The sequence below is a fragment of the Halichoerus grypus genome, chromosome 8 (assembly GCF_964656455.1).
Source record: "Halichoerus grypus chromosome 8, mHalGry1.hap1.1, whole genome shotgun sequence".
In the NCBI taxonomy this organism is placed as follows: domain Eukaryota; kingdom Metazoa; phylum Chordata; class Mammalia; order Carnivora; family Phocidae; genus Halichoerus; species Halichoerus grypus.
In genome coordinates, this window is record NC_135719.1 from 149,148,771 (window position 1) to 149,164,963 (window position 16,193).

The 16,193-nt window shown below is 51.3% G+C and overlaps 1 protein-coding gene across 4 annotated transcripts in view; it reads right to left on the reverse strand.

Moving 5' to 3' along the window:
* CDC42BPB (CDC42 binding protein kinase beta) overlaps nucleotides 1-16,193 on the reverse strand; it is a 98,352-nt gene that overhangs the window by 24,205 nt on the left and 57,954 nt on the right. For 3 of the 4 annotated variants that reach the window (XR_004919601.2, XM_036099508.2, XM_036099507.2), the window contains exons 8-20: nucleotides 15,121-15,369; nucleotides 13,195-13,274; nucleotides 11,264-11,430; nucleotides 11,060-11,179; nucleotides 10,124-10,257; nucleotides 8,450-8,692; nucleotides 6,900-7,010; nucleotides 5,236-5,480; nucleotides 5,022-5,127; nucleotides 4,285-4,409; nucleotides 3,758-3,863; nucleotides 1,681-1,829; nucleotides 180-274 (exon numbers count right to left, since the gene is read on the reverse strand). Coding sequence is in view for 3 of the 4 variants with exons in the window: in XM_036099508.2 (XP_035955401.1) it covers nucleotides 180-274; nucleotides 1,681-1,829; nucleotides 3,758-3,863; nucleotides 4,285-4,409; nucleotides 5,022-5,127; nucleotides 5,236-5,480; nucleotides 6,900-7,010; nucleotides 8,450-8,692; nucleotides 10,124-10,257; nucleotides 11,060-11,179; nucleotides 11,264-11,430; nucleotides 13,195-13,274; nucleotides 15,121-15,369 (1,930 nt within the window). In the remaining variant the exon portion in view is untranslated. The remainder of the gene's footprint in view (nucleotides 1-179; nucleotides 275-1,680; nucleotides 1,830-3,757; nucleotides 3,864-4,284; nucleotides 4,410-5,021; nucleotides 5,128-5,235; nucleotides 5,481-6,899; nucleotides 7,011-8,449; nucleotides 8,693-10,123; nucleotides 10,258-11,059; nucleotides 11,180-11,263; nucleotides 11,431-13,194; nucleotides 13,275-15,120; nucleotides 15,370-16,193) is intronic. The other variant, XM_036099509.2, reaches the window with a different exon arrangement.

Here is a 16,193-nt window from a genome sequence, read left to right on the forward strand (position 1 = left end):
AAGCCTGTGCTTACCTTTGGGGAAGGTATCTTTGAATGTGCCCTATTTCAGAATTTGGGCTTTGAAATTGTGTTAAGTGCTTTCTTTATGAAACTAAAAAAAATTAAATCTAAAACAAAACCATATCCTTAAAAGAAGTTTATATTTAAATAATTCAGAAGCTTGTAATTTTAATTTACCAGTATCTGCTCTAAATTTTTCTTCCATCTTTTTCTTCAAAATTTCCATTTCTTCTAATAATTCTCTATTTTTGGCTTCGGAATCCTTTAGTTTACTAAAATAAAAAACAAAAAACAAATGGCTTTAAGCACACTGAGAATAGGTCATCCACATGTTCACTCAGCAAGTGTCAGAATGTGAGGGCAGGGGCTCGTCCCCAGTGCCTAGGAAAGTGCTGGAACATGGCAGGCTCTCCGCTGAACAGAAACACAGATTCCCTCTCGGCCTGGGTGTGCCTACTGAGCATGTTATGGGAAGTATGGATACTTCCGAATTATAAACAGACACGGATTTTAAAAATCATGGTTAATGCAGGTGTATCTCTTGAGGCCGTCATGGAGTTTCTGACACTCCTAGTTTCTTTCCAGACGAGTCCTTTGTCCTCCGAGGACACACGACCTCTAAACGTCTTTCTCATAGCTGGCAAGATGGCGGGCTGCACCTGAGACCATGACCGCTGCCCGAGCACCGGGGGTCTTGGGGCTCCCACGCGGTCACGGGGCGACACAGCAGTCAGGCCGCGGCGGTTAACGTCTGGCCAGGAGGCGCCCGGTACAGTCCAGCAGCGAAGCGGGGGTCTGCACTGAACTAGCGGGGAGCGCTGGCTGGCCCACCACACCTCTGCCTGTCTCATCATCTGTAAAATGGGGTTGCAAGACTGCCGGCCTCCCGGGAACACTGGAAGGGTCACATCGTTAACAGCATCGCTTACAGGGAGCATTATTTAAATGGTAGCTGTTATTACTCTTCTAGCCCCCAACCAACGGAACGTGTGACTCGGTAGTCCTGTCAGTGACATCCTTAGTGACACCCAGGTGCCCACCCCCTCCAGGGAGGAGCCTGCCCCACCTTCCACATCAACTGCCACTACTACAAGTCGGGAGGCCTGGTTTTTACGAAGCCGCGAGCGGGTCACTACTGTGTCCTGGGCACGTCAGGAGGCATCTGCTGGTGGCGGCCCCTCGTCACACACTGGCTGACTTTACTCTCGTGTGTAAACGGTGTTCTTACGACTGTATGAGGTTGGAAAAGAGCTTTCAAATAAGCACACCACCTTCCACCTATATTTTAAAGTAAGTTTCAGGTTAAAAGGAAAAATTCGAAGCTGATGAACTGAATAGCACTAAGGTGAAAAAGAAGCCCAGAGAGGTACCCACCAGACGTGTGGCCACGTCCTGGCACCCAGCACGGGGAAGACAAGCATCGCCCTTTACACACACAGACACCGACCCTTCAGAACCGTGGACTCATACCACTCTCGTTATTCCTTGGAAACACTAACAGAACCCTCCAGTAGGTGAAGGGCATTTGCACATTCGTCCAATCGATTCTTACTGAGCACCTACTAGGTGCCCAGAAAGTCCCACTGCTCAAAGCTCCTTCAGTCAACTGATGTCACAGCACAGGGGTGTGCCCAAGGTCACACAGCCCCCCGCACGGTCGGACCACAGCGCCAGGTACCTTTCAAAGGAGAGATTCGTGTCTTTGACTTTCCTCAGCTCCTCCTGAACAAGCTGTTTGGCCCGGATCTCTGCCTCAAGAGCGGACTGCAATTCTAGCCGCGCAGACATGTCCAGCTTCTGACTCCGGCGAACCTTCCAAAGGGGATCCTACAGATGAAATATTGCAGATACACTGTTAAGCTATTTATTTGTTTAACAAAATGCTGGCAGGTACTTCATCTTTTTTCTGAAACTTTTATTATCATTTAAATATTAATTAATTTACATATTAATTTGATACTGTTAGATATTATCAAAGTCCATCAGACCCAATTTTAGTTTGGGCATTTTGTGACTTTTATTCTTAGATATCTTGTAAAGAATGAGATGTACCTTTTCTTATTTTTTAAAAGAATAAAACTGAAACTCAAGTGTAATTTCTATTTGAGCCCACTAGACTCTCTTACAAACCTAAGATACATCGTGAGGTCTCAGCTGTCTTACTGTTCCTTTATCTTGAGACATTCTGCCATTTCACTTAGAGATTACGTCAGTACTCACCAGTCATTCCTACCGAGGATGAAAGACTACAGTAACGAAGGGGAGGGGGAGGGATGGGGTAACTTAATGAAGCCAGCCTGATGACAGTGTCCTATTCCTGCTGAGCCCGATGTAGTCCATCCGCTTTCAAGAGGGACAGAAGTCTGGGGATACCACTTTGAAAGGCCTTTTTAAAGTTTTAACACAGGATTTTTCATTTTCCATCCACACAGTAAAGAGAAGAAAGATAACCCAGTGCAGGTGCGCAGGGATAGAGAGTGGCACTTCATCTAGACCCTAATGACTGTACTGAAATCCAGCAAGTGAGAGAAAACTCAGTCTTCAGATGACTGCGTCCTACACGGATTTAACAGGTGAACAATACACTTCTCAGGACAGAAAGGAAATATACTTTCATCCAGCCCTCCAACAGGAATATTCTGTGACAAGAATCTCAATCAATCCATTCTGCTAAAAGGACTACGACTGTATTCTTTCATCTTTTCTTTTTTTTAAGATTGTATGTATTTATTTGACAGAGACACAGCGAGAGCAGGAACACAAGCAGGGGGAGCAGTAGAAGGAGAGGGAGAAGCAGGCTTCCCGCAGAGCAGGGAGCCCGATGCGGGGCTCGATCCCAGGACACCTGAGCAGAATGCAGACACTTAACTGACTGAGCCACCAGGCGCCCCTCTTTCATCTTTTATAAGGCTTCTGCACTAAGTTTATTCAGTGCAGTTCATAAGTGCGAGTATACATGTAAACATGATTGGAAGAAAAAAGAAAATGTAGAAACACAAAATATTTGATCATTTGAATCGGTTTTTATAAGTCTAAAATCTAAAGATGACCATGTTTTCCAATTAAAGAGCAAAGAACATGGCTGTATTCTTTGACAGGATAGTATGAATGTGCCGGGTGCTTGGGTAATGGGATGAGTGGTTAATGACATTGAAAGGTGCTGCCCCTTTCGGGTAAATATACCTTCAAATCAGCACAACGTGGGGATGAAAATTTGGGTTTATTAAGTTCTGGATAAAGTTTTAATAGAGTTGTTCCACTCTACCTTTCTTGTTACTTGCATACGTTATCCACACAGTAACTTACACACATACACGGGTGTCGTACAAACAGCAAACGGGAGCAGGAGGGCCGCGTGTGGCTGTGCCCAGAAGTGAGCCTGGGCGCAGACGGTGCTGCGTTCAGCCCAGAGCTCGCCACGCTCCCGGCACTCAAAACAGACGGACCACTGCCCAGGCGGATGACAGAATGAATAGGACCAGTGTCCGTGAGGGCAGCAGCCCGTCCTGCGGAGGATCCTTCCACAGAGCCCAGCACGCAGTGATCATGTGCTGTGGGAGCGTGCGGTATCAGAAGAGGCTGTGATCCCCCGGCAACTCACAGACGCTGAGCTCCTCAGACTGGGCAGCTCTGGCCACACGGAAGTCCCGCCTCATCAGTGAGACCTGCCTGGCACTGAGCTGCACTCGTGCTCAACAGAAAGCCATTAATGAATTCCATCGCCATAAAAATGCAGAGTTCAGAACAAAGCCTACCAGTGCTCTTGACCCCAGACTGGAGCTCCTCAGAGTCTCGAGCTCTTCGGTCATCTTAGAAGCAAGAGCCTGAAGATAACCTCGGGCATCTTTCTCGTCGCTGACCCTAGAGGAGGACCATACCCCGTGAGCCAGAGGAGCTGAAAATGAGTACAGGTTCCTGCCTCCCACGGGACAGAGTGACACTATGTCCTATCAGCCGGACTAGTCGCCCACGACCATCGAATGCCTCTGCTAGCAAGGGCAGCCCCAAGTCCCTTCTGCTGAGTTGTGCGGAGGCCTGGCCTCCCACTCACCAGAACACAGGGGGCGTGCAAGCCTGACCCACACCATCAGTGACTCGGTGCGGTTTCTCCACCTTTAGTCCAATGTGATGAGCACTGGACAGAGCTGCTGCCCCTCGACTTTAGTGATTTGGGGAAAGAGCAGAGAGGTCTGTGCTGAGGCCTCAGAGAAACCACGTCAGTGAGGAGAGCCCGACGGGCTCAGGCAGGGCTGGGGACAACCGCGGCCAGACACACACATACCACTGAATGATCTCTGCAATCTGAGCTTCCCAGTGGGCAACCGACTCCCTCTTGGCTGCCAGGTCCTGCAGCTCATCCTCCAGTTGTCTATTTTGAGCTGTGAGTTTGTCCACAAAGGAACAAAGCTGAAATTAAACAATTGTACCACACGACTTGTTATTTGGTGCCTTTTAAACTTTTTTTTTTTTTTAATTTTTTATTGTTATGTTAACCCCCATACATTACATCATTAGTTTTAGATATAGTGTTCCATGATTCATTGTTTGTGCATAACACCCAGTGCTCCATGCAGAACGTGCCCTCCTCAATACCCATCACCAGGCTAACCCATCCTCCCACCCAACTTTTTTTTTTTTTTTTTTTTTAAGATTTTAACCTTTTGTATGTTCTGGGGATCTCTGTGGGAAGCTAGAAGCTAACAGGGTGCTCTTCAAATAGGACATTAGCATTGTTACAGCCCAAGTTCTTCTCAAGAGTCTGAAAGCTTTCCTCGTTACGAGATATTATCCCAAACTTAGTTTTCAACGTAGATTTTTCGAGTGTATCTAACTTCCGTCACATCTCAATACAAATCTGAACACACTAAGAGATAAGAGCTGGTGGTTTTGGGTAATTAGCAGCTTTTAACCCAGTGAAACACCCCATTCTGAAGATCAAACCTATGACTTCCCGTAAGCGTTAAGCTCCCAGGACGCGTGACCAAGGACATTGCGGCCGCGAGCAGGGGCGCAGATTACCCTCTCGTTCTCAGCCGTGAGCTTCTTGTTCTCCTCCAGAAGCAAGGCTCTCTCGCGCTCGTACTTATCTCTTACTGTGCCTACCGCCTCCTCCATTTCCGTGTGCCTGGGAAGGTGCGAGAGAGAAGGGAGTCAGAAGCCAGTGAGCCAGCCCCCCAGGGGGGCAGGGGCACAAGCCGGCACCCGCGACACCGAGGAGCGCACGGACACGTACCGCTCTCGCTTTGACTTCTCCAATTTGTCTTTTAACATGAGAACTTCCTTCTGCAGGGCCAGCTGGTGGCTCTCCGAATCGTGCACCTCCTTCTTCACGTTTTTGACTTCCAGCACATGGGAGGCCTCACGCCTGACCAACTCCTCTTCGTAAAACAGGACTTTCTTCTCAAGCTCGGATTTGATTTTGGAAATCTCCTGCTGATGTTCTAAGGTGGCACCTGGTCCCCGGCCTCCTTGCTTCATCTGAAGATAAAGGTTAAACTAAGTTAATTACCGAGCTCTGGGTCCTCCCGAGGGCCACGTGGCCTGCCACCCCCCCAGTGACAGGCGCTGCACCTGACACATCTGGACCCAGCCGGCGATGCCAGGGGCTGACAGGACCTGCCTTGCTGAAGGGACGTGCCCCATCTGCCCGGGACTCCAGAAGCTCTGTCTCTATGCCCTGACACGAAGGGTCTTCAAAGCCCCCCCACTGTTGGTTCGTCACGCAAACACTGCTTTGAGGGCTGACCGTGTGCCAGGCGCCTCTGCCGTAACAGGGTTACACCGAGCTCTCTGCTCTCGCGGGGCGGGGGGAGACCGACGACAAGCCAGGGACTAAGCAACAAGACGCTAACGCGAGGCAGCGTGACCAACAACGGGGGGGGGCACGAAGCGCAGTTAGAGACGGCGGCGCTGAGCTGGGAGCGAGCTGCGTGCACAACAGGAGGGTGTCGGGGTGGCTGGGGCGAGCGGGAAGGGCAAGTGCCCGGAGGGGCGCCGTTAGGGTCAAGTCACCCCGGAGCCACGGGAAGCCGTCGGTGGGCACAAGGACAGGACGCGCTCCGGCTGCCACGTGGAGCGCGGACTGTCACTCTGGACGGCGACAAGCACTGGGGCACAAGGGGGCAGAAGTCTAGGCCTACAGGGCTGCCGCCGGCCAGACCAGACGGCAGCAAGGATGACGGAAACAGGCAGCTCCGACATATGTGCTGGGGGAGGGGGAGGCCCACTGTCCCCACTTCGCAGATGAGGAAACCAAGGCTCAGAATGGCGACTCGCGCACCTGAGATCACACTAGGCTAACAAGGAGACCTACCACCTCCTCACCCGTTCTACCACTAGCGCTCTCTGCTTGCTTGCTCGCTCCCTCCCTCGCTCCGCTCCCTCCCAAGAGCCTGTCTCTTCATCCTTCAGTGGCAGGATGTGGGCTTTAAGGAACATTTCCAGAAATGGACTCCACTGAATTTAGAAACTTGAGACAGGGAGGCCTGGGTGGCTCAGTCAGTTAAGCGTCTGCCTTCGGCTCAGGTCATGATCCCAGGGTCCTGGGATTGAGCCCCGCGTCGGACTCCCTGCTCGGCGGGGAGTCTGCTTCTCCCTCCTCCTCCCTGCTCGTGCCCACCTCATTCTCTCTCTCTCTCTCTTTCTCTCAAATAAATAAAATCTTAAATAACAAAAAGAAACTCGATAAATGGTAGGTATCAGGTGTTAGTTTACCAGAGCTTCCTATAAACTGCCTCAGACTTTTTACAGAAGGGAAAACATGAAGGAACTGGGCTTTTCAAAGGGAAAAGCTGCCATAAAGCCGTGTTCTCCAGGCCCGGCGTCTCCGCAGCCGCCCTCCCCCGACAGGCCCACCACGACAGTCAGGGAGACGGTCTGGCCTCCGGAAGGCGCTACCTTGAGGGCCTCAAGCTCACTTTCCACTTGCTTGGAGAAGCTCTCGCTGTGCTCACGAAGCTTGCGCTCCCTGGAGGCCTCAGCAACGGCGTCCTCCAGCCGAGTTTCCAGCTGCAAGAGGAAGGCCCGCTGCTCACTGGCACGAAGCCGGCCCTCCGGACAGGGGCCCTCGGCCAGCGCAGTCCTACAGCCTCTGACTCCTTCCCTCCTCATCAGATTTCAGACCCAGTTAAAGGCTGAAAAACACACTTCAAGACTTAACCGCAACGGCTGGTTAGTAATAAAACAAGTTCAAATTCTAATTTAAATCAATAATTTGGCATTAAATTTCAAGAAAGGATGCAGAATGGTGAAGCAAGTACTTCGGGTGTCTGGAGAACACGAACTCATCTATTAAACGACAATCGTCATGCGTGTGTGGGAGCAGGGGGCAGCGGAAGGATGGCAGCCCTGGCTGTGTGGGCCTCGGCGGCCTGCCTCGTCCCCCGCAGTGACTCCTCTGCAGCGTGACCGCTAACGCTGGTCAGGGGTTCCACGGACCGGAGCCACGGCCAGCTACAACTACAAAGGTATCTGGTAGTAAAGTAAGTGCAGAAGAAAACAAACAAGCATGTTGAGACCAAGTGACAAAGATCACATACTTCTAGGCCTTCCGATTCAGTTTACTAAGCAAATTTTAACAGAATTCAATACTAAGGGCTGCTTAAAGTATGTCACTCGTTAGTGGAAGGGCATCTGGAGCATCTCAGGCAGCCAGTTCTCAAAGTCGGGTCTTGAGGCCCTGGGGGAATAAAGGCCCTTCTTTTTCTAATTACCTGGGTTTTCTTCAAATACTTGAACCAAAACAGTGTAACACGATGGACTGAATGCAGAAATAGGTATGACAACCTACGTGTTATTATTAAGGCAGTTATTAAAGAAAAGCACAAAAATGTAAAAATGCCACTCTTTTCACTACACAGGGGAAGGTAGTTACTTTTCATAAAAAATGTTACTTATGTCAACATGTAATGGGTTTATTGTTAAACTGAAAGAAGTGTCTTCATTTCTAACATGGTAAATACGAAGGGCTGTAACCAACACAAACAAAAGCTCTTTGGGAGGTCTCAACAATCTTTAAGAGCAAAAAGCCGTCCTGAAAGCAAAGTCCCAGAGCCCCTGGGCTGACGTGAGGTGCGCCCGGCTGAGCCTGCTCTTCCTACCCTCCCTCCGCACCCACCAGGGACATGCGGCTCATGCACACTTACGCGGTGCTGGATCAATCATGACACGTTTATGTTATATTTGTGAGGTATGAATATCCTCTCTATTTGCTTTAAAAGGGAATTTTTAACAATCCGCATCCTAAGACATCTCTTAATAATTTCACTAATAGATACTGAGGGCTGAGAAATACAAAAAAACTTGGCAAGCCAACTTAGTTGGTTTCTCATAAAATTTAAGGCTTATTTTAAAGTAATTTATATAATTCAGCCCGAGTTCTCAAGATGTTTTATTAAGATCATACAAAGGTCCAAACAGTACAATCCCTGAAATAGCTAAAAAGCTACCTCTTTCCTGAACTTCTCAGATTTGCGCATCTCCTGCCGCATGGAGTCGATCTTCTGCATGGCCACCTCCACCTCCTCCTCTTTGTCGCGGAGCTGCCGGGACACCTTCTGCTTCTGGGAGCGGAGCTCCGCCATGCGCTCGTTGAGCTCCGAGAACTCCTGCAAGGCCAGCTTTCGCTGCTGGTGGGCATCTTTGAGCTCTCTGGCCTGGGATTTCAATCGCTCTGAAGCTTCGACCAATTGCTGAACAGAAAGAATGAGAGCTATTTGACATTTGCTTGACAAAGATGTGGAAGGCTGGAAGCTCAGTCTTCCCCCGCAAATGCCGGCTATAGACCATGGCCAAGACCCAAGAGCTCACCTTCTTGAAAAAAGCCCTTGGCTCGGCCCCAGCACGCTATGAGGTGCCTGGAAGAAGCCCACCTGAGCTGAGGTGCTGAGCGTCACCTTCACTCCAGGAAAGACCCCCAGTGACACGGCGACCAGAAGCCCAAGCTCCCCCAGCCAGCCTGAGGCCCCGCTCGCAGCGGCAAGTCCGGCTCACCGGGGTCAACCTCTCCCCGGCGCCGTCCACACAATCACACAGGTGGATGGAGCATGAACGTCACCAAACAGCAGACTCAGGAAAGAACGTGTTACAGAAGAAAAAGCCTAAGATTTCCACCAAAGTAAGGAATCATAGAAAAAAGACGACAGGATTGCTAACCCTCCCTAGAGAGAGCGATGGGGGTGGTTGTCCCTCTGGCTGCGCGGGCAACGTGGCCTCCCCACCGGCCGGCCACCTGGAAGCCTCCCCCCTGCAGCCAATCCCTTAACCACCGGTGGCACAGTCACCGCGGCACCTGTCTGACTGGGAGGCGGGGATGTGAACAGTTTGGCGAGGAGGCTCCCCCCATGGCGGGGGAATGCCTCCACCAGGCCCCCGGGACCAGGCTCTGGGTGTTACTGTAGCTGGAGTGAGGCGGGGTCTCCTGTCGCGCGCTGCGACAGGAGCGCTGTGGTAGGATGCCGTGGGGAACTGGACAATCTGGGTTTGAAATCCTGCACGTTTTAGAGAACGATCACAAACCGTGCGTTTAACAACTTAAGTGTGTAAATGAATGTATTTCAGAAAACATGATCCTGTGGTATGAACATACTGTATGAGCATGGAGTTTGATATATTTCACTGAAAATCAAATTTATAAAAGCTTTTTGGGGGGAATTACCCAAACTTTAACAAATGGTCTCTCTTGTAGCACCCTATTGTAAGGAAGAGCTCACTTCTGAAAGAAGGGGGTTGGGGAGAGGCCGCTGCAGGGGGCCAGATGGAGCAGGGGCGGGGAGGGGGAAGGACTGGCACCAGATACAAGCGTATGAACGCAGCTGGGTCGGTTCCTGTGGACGCCGGGACACGGGGACCCTCTGCACCGCCATGTCCTTACTTTCACCGGGGGGTATGGCCCACAGGGCAGGCTTGTGGTCAGCAGCCAGGAGGAGGCCCGCGAAGTCATGGCCAGCCACCCTGGAGGCTGAGTGCCCAGTGGCCGGCGGGACCCTCGGGCGCTCGTGCCCCCTGGGGCTGCGGGCAGTACAGACCTCCTGGAAGAGGTCCGCGGACCCCTGCACGACTTCAACCTCGCCACTTAAGAAACCATTCACACCCCTCTCATGGCAAATCACACCCTGGATTACCTTGTGAAAATCCTCCTTCTCCTGCCGCACCACACGGTACTGCTTTTCCAGGCCTTTCAGCCGATGCGTGGAGTCCTCATGCTCTTGGCGAAGGGTCGCCGTGTCCTCCAGCTGCCGCTCGAGCCTATTTGAATCTGAGCGAAAGAGAAAACAGACCATCTGACTTCCTGAGAGTGAATTATTTAGTAATTCCTCACGCTTTTTATCATTTAGAAGCTTTCTGACTTTCTCACACACGTGAGCTGCTGTGTCAAGTGCCACTTGCTTAGCCACCCGCGTGAGCTGCCCGTCTGGGTAACGGCTCTGCCCCGGGGGCTGTGAGCCCTGGCACGGCACTGAGCCACCCGTCTCAGGGGCTGCTAACCCTGAGCAAGCACAGGGCAGCCTCTGTGTGTAACTGACTCAGGCCCTTTTCAGCGTCAACGGGGGTGGGGGGGTTCTAGGAAGGAAACGGAGAGAAAGAACAGGTTTGGAGACGAGAGCCAATTGCCGGGCTAACCCCTGTGTCAGTTGAGGGTTAAGACTCAAAAGTGACTTGAGTCTTTAGGAAGCTTTGATAATCTAGGAACCACGTAAGATGGAGGGGGGAGGACAGATCCAGCATCTAAAATACCGAGGAAAGAAGGTCACTGAGGAAAGCCTCAGGAAGAAATAAGCAATTCTGTCTCAGGGCTACAAAGAGGGGAATTAAGACAGAGAAATGTAAAATGTTCTGAGAGTTTGTGGATGAAGTACTAGAAGACACAAACTAGCTACAACTATAAAATCTATAGTTTGAGCTAAGCCAAGGTGGAGAAATCATCTCAAGTGAACAGACAAAAGAGACCTTTAAATAGGTTCAGTGAAGCCAAAGCTTTTTTTCTCCTTTTCCACCTTACGAAAAGGACTGAAAATTTTCTCTGAAGGGATGAATGCCCAAGAATACAGACCACCTACCTGCTATTTTATTCTTCAGACGCTCGATCTCTTCATTTAGCTTTTTGATTTCCTTATCCCGGGCCAAGCTGCCCAGGGCCCGGGTGGAGCCATGCAGGGACTGCACGGTCTGGGTGGACTCTAAGGGAGCGAGACAGGGCGTGAGGGCAAGCCAGTGCTGAGGGCGGGCATCCGAGGCTGCGGGACGCTGGGCTCTGCCCTCACCTTGCAGCTTCCTGCTCAGCTCCAGCTTCTCCTGCTCCAGCCTCCGGATCCGCCGTTCGTAGGCTTCCACCTGCAGGCTGTTCTCCAGGTCCCGCTGCACACCCTCGTCTTTGGTCAAGGTGCTGGACTGCATTATGCTCTTCAGAGAGCCTCGGTCGGAAAAACAGCTGTAAGTGAAGCAACAGGGTTTTCTCATCTACTGAGAGTTCATAGCTCATCAGCATTTTAGAACTTCTGGGGCAAAACACACGTCTTTCAAACAGGCCAACAACACTGTCTGTGAAAAGACTATAGAGTCAGAATTTAGAAGAGTCTTCCTTATGGCTAATGGTCAGATGACGGGCGGTGACAGACAAGGATGTGCCCTCCGAGGTGGTCAAAGAAAATGCCTCTGTGAAGGAGGGAATGTAATCCCTACGGCACCACTTACACTCAACCAGAAATGCAAGAGGAGACGGTATCCTGTGGGCATCTGGGTGTGGGGGCCTGGCAGAGGCCACAGGGCACGGCCCTGGATGCCCAGGCCATCGAGGGCTTCATCCTGCTGCTGACCGACCGAGGATTTCTGGGGATGGGCCGCTCCACCCTCCAGGGCTCATCGTCCCGTGCAGACTGAACAACCTGCACGGTTCTCTCAACTCCAGCACCGTGGGCGGCCCAGCCACTCACCAGCCACGGGCCCGCAGCGTGCACCACGTGCACAGACTAAAGCCCACGGTGCCTCTCTCACTCAGAGCTTAATTCTTGAACTGGTACACAAGTTATTTAGTTATCTTGCTTTTAACGTGACAAGGATGCTGGGGAGACTCCTCTGACTCCTGCGACACTGAGTGCGGCCAAGGCACCTGCACACACACGTTTACGGAAGGGCCGGGCTGGTGTTTCTCAAAGGTGGCCCGAGAATGCTGTGCATGCCGGCACCGTGGGGTCTGTTCCAGACGGAGGGCCCTGGGCCAGACCCACCAAACTGGAGCCTCGGCAGGTGGGCCTGGAACCCCTGGGTTTAACAAGCACCCACGGAGCTAGAACAGGCCAGAAAAACGAGGAACCTCTGCATGAGGGATTAAGAGGTCAGTATGCCTACGGCATCTCGGACCACTTCCTGTGGACTACAAGGCACCAGCTGTCACTCTGGCTCAAGTGCTGCTTAACCCTGGCACCTCACACCAAGGGAGCTTCAAGAGCTCAAGCAGAAACAACCCTCTCTTGAAGGCATTCTCATCAATTCGGCTATGAGCTGCTAGAAGGTGCCAGGAGTCAAGTTGTGTTGCCCTCCTTCAGGCGCTGCGTGGTTCCATCTGCTTCACTTTGCCTGTATTTCCTCCTCTCTCCTCTCCTCCTGGCCCAGTTTTCTTTGAAAGCCGGCGACAGCTTGGCAAAGAGGCCCATTCAAGACAGAGGCTGACAGGTACAAATAGTCACCACGGTATTTGGGGGCTGGAGCTACACGTGGGGCTTCTGTTCCTGGCTCTTCAGATTTCCATTACGTCTGGGACTGCGCTCACGGTGGAAGCTACAGAGCTGCGGCTAAAATCCTTACGAAACCGGGCATGACCGGGGCAGGGGCCTGCTGGCCACGGCCACTGACATTCTCTCAGAACAGATCTTGCCAACGCTGATGGCCTGTAAGTCAGAAGTCAGCTAACTACCTCCCATGAGCTAAGGATGGGTTTCCCATTTTCAAAGCATTGTTAAAAAAGAAGACTATGTAAGTAACAAAGACCACCCTTTGTGGAAGAAGTCTGCCGGGCCTGCTACGTGTCACTGTGTATAGTCATCAGGTGGCCCTTCCAAAGGACAAACCGTCCACAGCTCCATGAGCACAGCCCTCCCCCAACACTGACGTAGGCATGCACCCGCACAGGAGCACCCCCCAGACTGCTCATCCAGCCCAAGGGGAGGCTCTGGCTGAAGAAGAAATCTAGACCTACCTTTCTGTTGTGAATGTAAAACCGATGAACGGCAAATGCAACCCAGAGAAGCCTGTGTGAGAACCAGGAGGTAGTATTTCCTGCATGAGAACACATACAACAAAATTAAATCCACGTTCAAAGGGAAAGAGGCAGGAAAGAATATTACCCATTGGTAAAATCAGGGGTGCACGAGAGAGAGTCGTGTGGCTTTCTAGGACATGGAGGACACCGCGTTCCCCGCCAGAGAGCACAGCACTGGCAGATTTGCAGTTCTGGGGCCTGGCTACGCACACAACGCAGCAGAGAGGACAAACACACTGCTTCAGATGAGATGATGTCCCAGGCCCAACGTGCACCCCAGCCCAGCCTGCTGCAGCCACGGCAGCCACCACTCCACGTGGCCCGAAGCAGAGGTGTGCAGATGGCGCACACGCACAGCCCCCGGAAGGCGCGGGGCAGAGTCTGGGGGCTCCCAGGCCCTCGGCAGAGACAGAGGCCAAAGGCAGAAGAGAGGCTTGGAAGCCAAGGTAGAGTATTTTAGGTAAATGTATTACCAACTCTATTTTTCAGCTTCAGGATCCTTCTCTATCAAACATGAGACCAAAGTTATAATTCATCTGGGAGATGTCAGTGTGGAAATAGTTTCTTTGGAATCTAGGAAAACCCTTTCCACAGGACACTACTTTTCTCCGTGTCGTCTATAGTTCAGCTCTTATTTGAGTAAGAGGAATTCTCTAGGGAGCACTGAAGATCTTTCTTCTACTTGGTTGAACTTCAGTCCCTCTATCCCCAAACCAGGTCACATGTATGGACTAAAAAAGGCTGGGTTCGAGGAGATCAAATAACTTTACAGCCTCTACGCAAAACTCTCTGGGGCTAAAGGTGGCGACCGATGCACCAGAGGCCCTGTTGGAGCGGCCAAACACCGGACGGCCCTAGAGCCAGGACCCAATCTGGAGACTCCACGACGTCAGTGGGAGGACTCCGAACCCACACACAGTCACTGCTGCTCCCAAACCCCTGCCATAGAAACACGTGTGTAGACACCCAAGCACACGGGACAGCAGGAAGCCTACATGCTCATGCGCGGGGACCGGAGCCCCAGAGGCTTGGGAGCCTGCTGTGGGGGAGTGGAGGGCTCCTCGCCTGCTCAGGGCCTCGAAGTCTGTAAGCGGGGACAGGGCTGTGGCAGGCTTCCAGATGGTGGCAGAGGTGACACAGCCAAATGCCATGAAAATACAGCACCAGCACGTCTGGTGAGTTCCAGAGGAGAAGAGCCGTGTAACTCGACTTTACTCCCACTGAGCACAGGTGTACCTCGGGAGAAATGCTGGGTCCGGCTCCAGACCACCATAAGGAAGTGAGTGTCGCAATGAAGCGAGTCAAGTGTGTTGTGCGGTTCCCCAGTGCATGCAGGAGTTCACAGCACACCACAGTCTACTGAGCCCGTGTCAGCACTGTATCAGAATGAAGTACACACCTGAATTTAAAATACTCTACTGCTAAAAAATGCTAACCATCACCTGAGCTTTCAACAAATCGTAAGCACTAATGACAGATCACGTAGCAAATACAGTAATAGTGAAAAAGTTTGAAATATGGTGAGAATCACCAGGATGTGACAGAGAGACACAAAGTGAGCAGAAGTGGCGCCCAAAATGTGCTGGAGGCACGTGCAAACCTTTAGTCTGTAAAAAACCCAGTATCTGCAGAGCACCACGAAATGAGGAGTGCCTGTAACCCTTACTTTTTCAAAGGCACATTAAGGACCAGGCTGAAGGTCGGAATAAAAGGTGTATTTTCTTAAAACAACTACCAGATTTTTAAAGAAACCAACACAGTCCTAAGATGTATCATATTGGCAAGCAACACCTTCCACAGAACACTGGCACTATTCGGACCCACCGGGACACCACATGAGGACGCAATAGCATTAACACTTACAATATTTCTTAGCACATCGTCATCCACATCAAAGTTGGAGGTGTCAGAAGGACTGCTCACATCAGGAATATAAGGTGCTTCCAGGTTCCGTATGTTTTCCCAATTCAGACCTTCAAAGAACGCGTGCTTTTTGAAGTCCTCTATCCCGTTCTGGCCCAGCCGGCGCTCTCTGCTGCAGATGAGTCTCTGAATGAGGTCTTTGGCGTCTTCAGACACGTCGGTGACATGGGATGGAAACTGAAATCGCTCCTGGAGGGTGGGGAGGTCGGTGGACACAGGATGAAAACTTACTCAGAAAAATCGAAGGTATACAGACATTTCAGGAAAGAAAGAGAGGCGACCGCTCCAAAGCAAGTCACGACTGCTTTCACGGTAACTAAAATGGAAGCCACAGCTAATGAAACTGAACTCCAGAAAGGCAAATGAGAAAATCATTAGTCTTATTGCTTTTACGTGTGGCAGACTTGGTACCACATTACACGTAAATGCCAACAATGATGGACAGTCACCCATCAAAGTGGCCGAGGACGCAGACCACGCGCTGTGGTGGGACAGGCCGGTACAGCCCTCTCAGAGGGCGTTTCGCCAGGAGCTATGGCAATCCCATTCTGAAAACTGTATTCTACAGAAACAGTCAAAAAGAGAATACCTAACATGTTCACAACAGCATGATATTCTGACCAAGTAAACTGCAAGTTACCTAAATGCCCACCAAAAAGGGACCTGTTAAAAACAGGGCACACACACGCCAAGAGAACGGGCTGTTTCTGTGCACTGGACAGATGACAAAAACACACGGACAGAACCACCTGGTCATATGCAATGTGCTGCCATTCATTCCAACCCCCCCCCGCCCCGTGCCTCCCCACACACACCCGGCCCAGGCCCGCCTCTGTGATCTAGAACCAGGGTCAGCAGAAGCAGCTCGCGGGGTTGCGTGAAGATCAGGTGAGTGCGAGCACGCAAAGCGCTGGACCAAGCCCCACAGGGAGCACGCTCAGTACCAGCAGGCTCCTTAGGATTCATGGAGTCCCATTCAGCACCTTAATAGCACTTATCATGGAAAAGCGGAT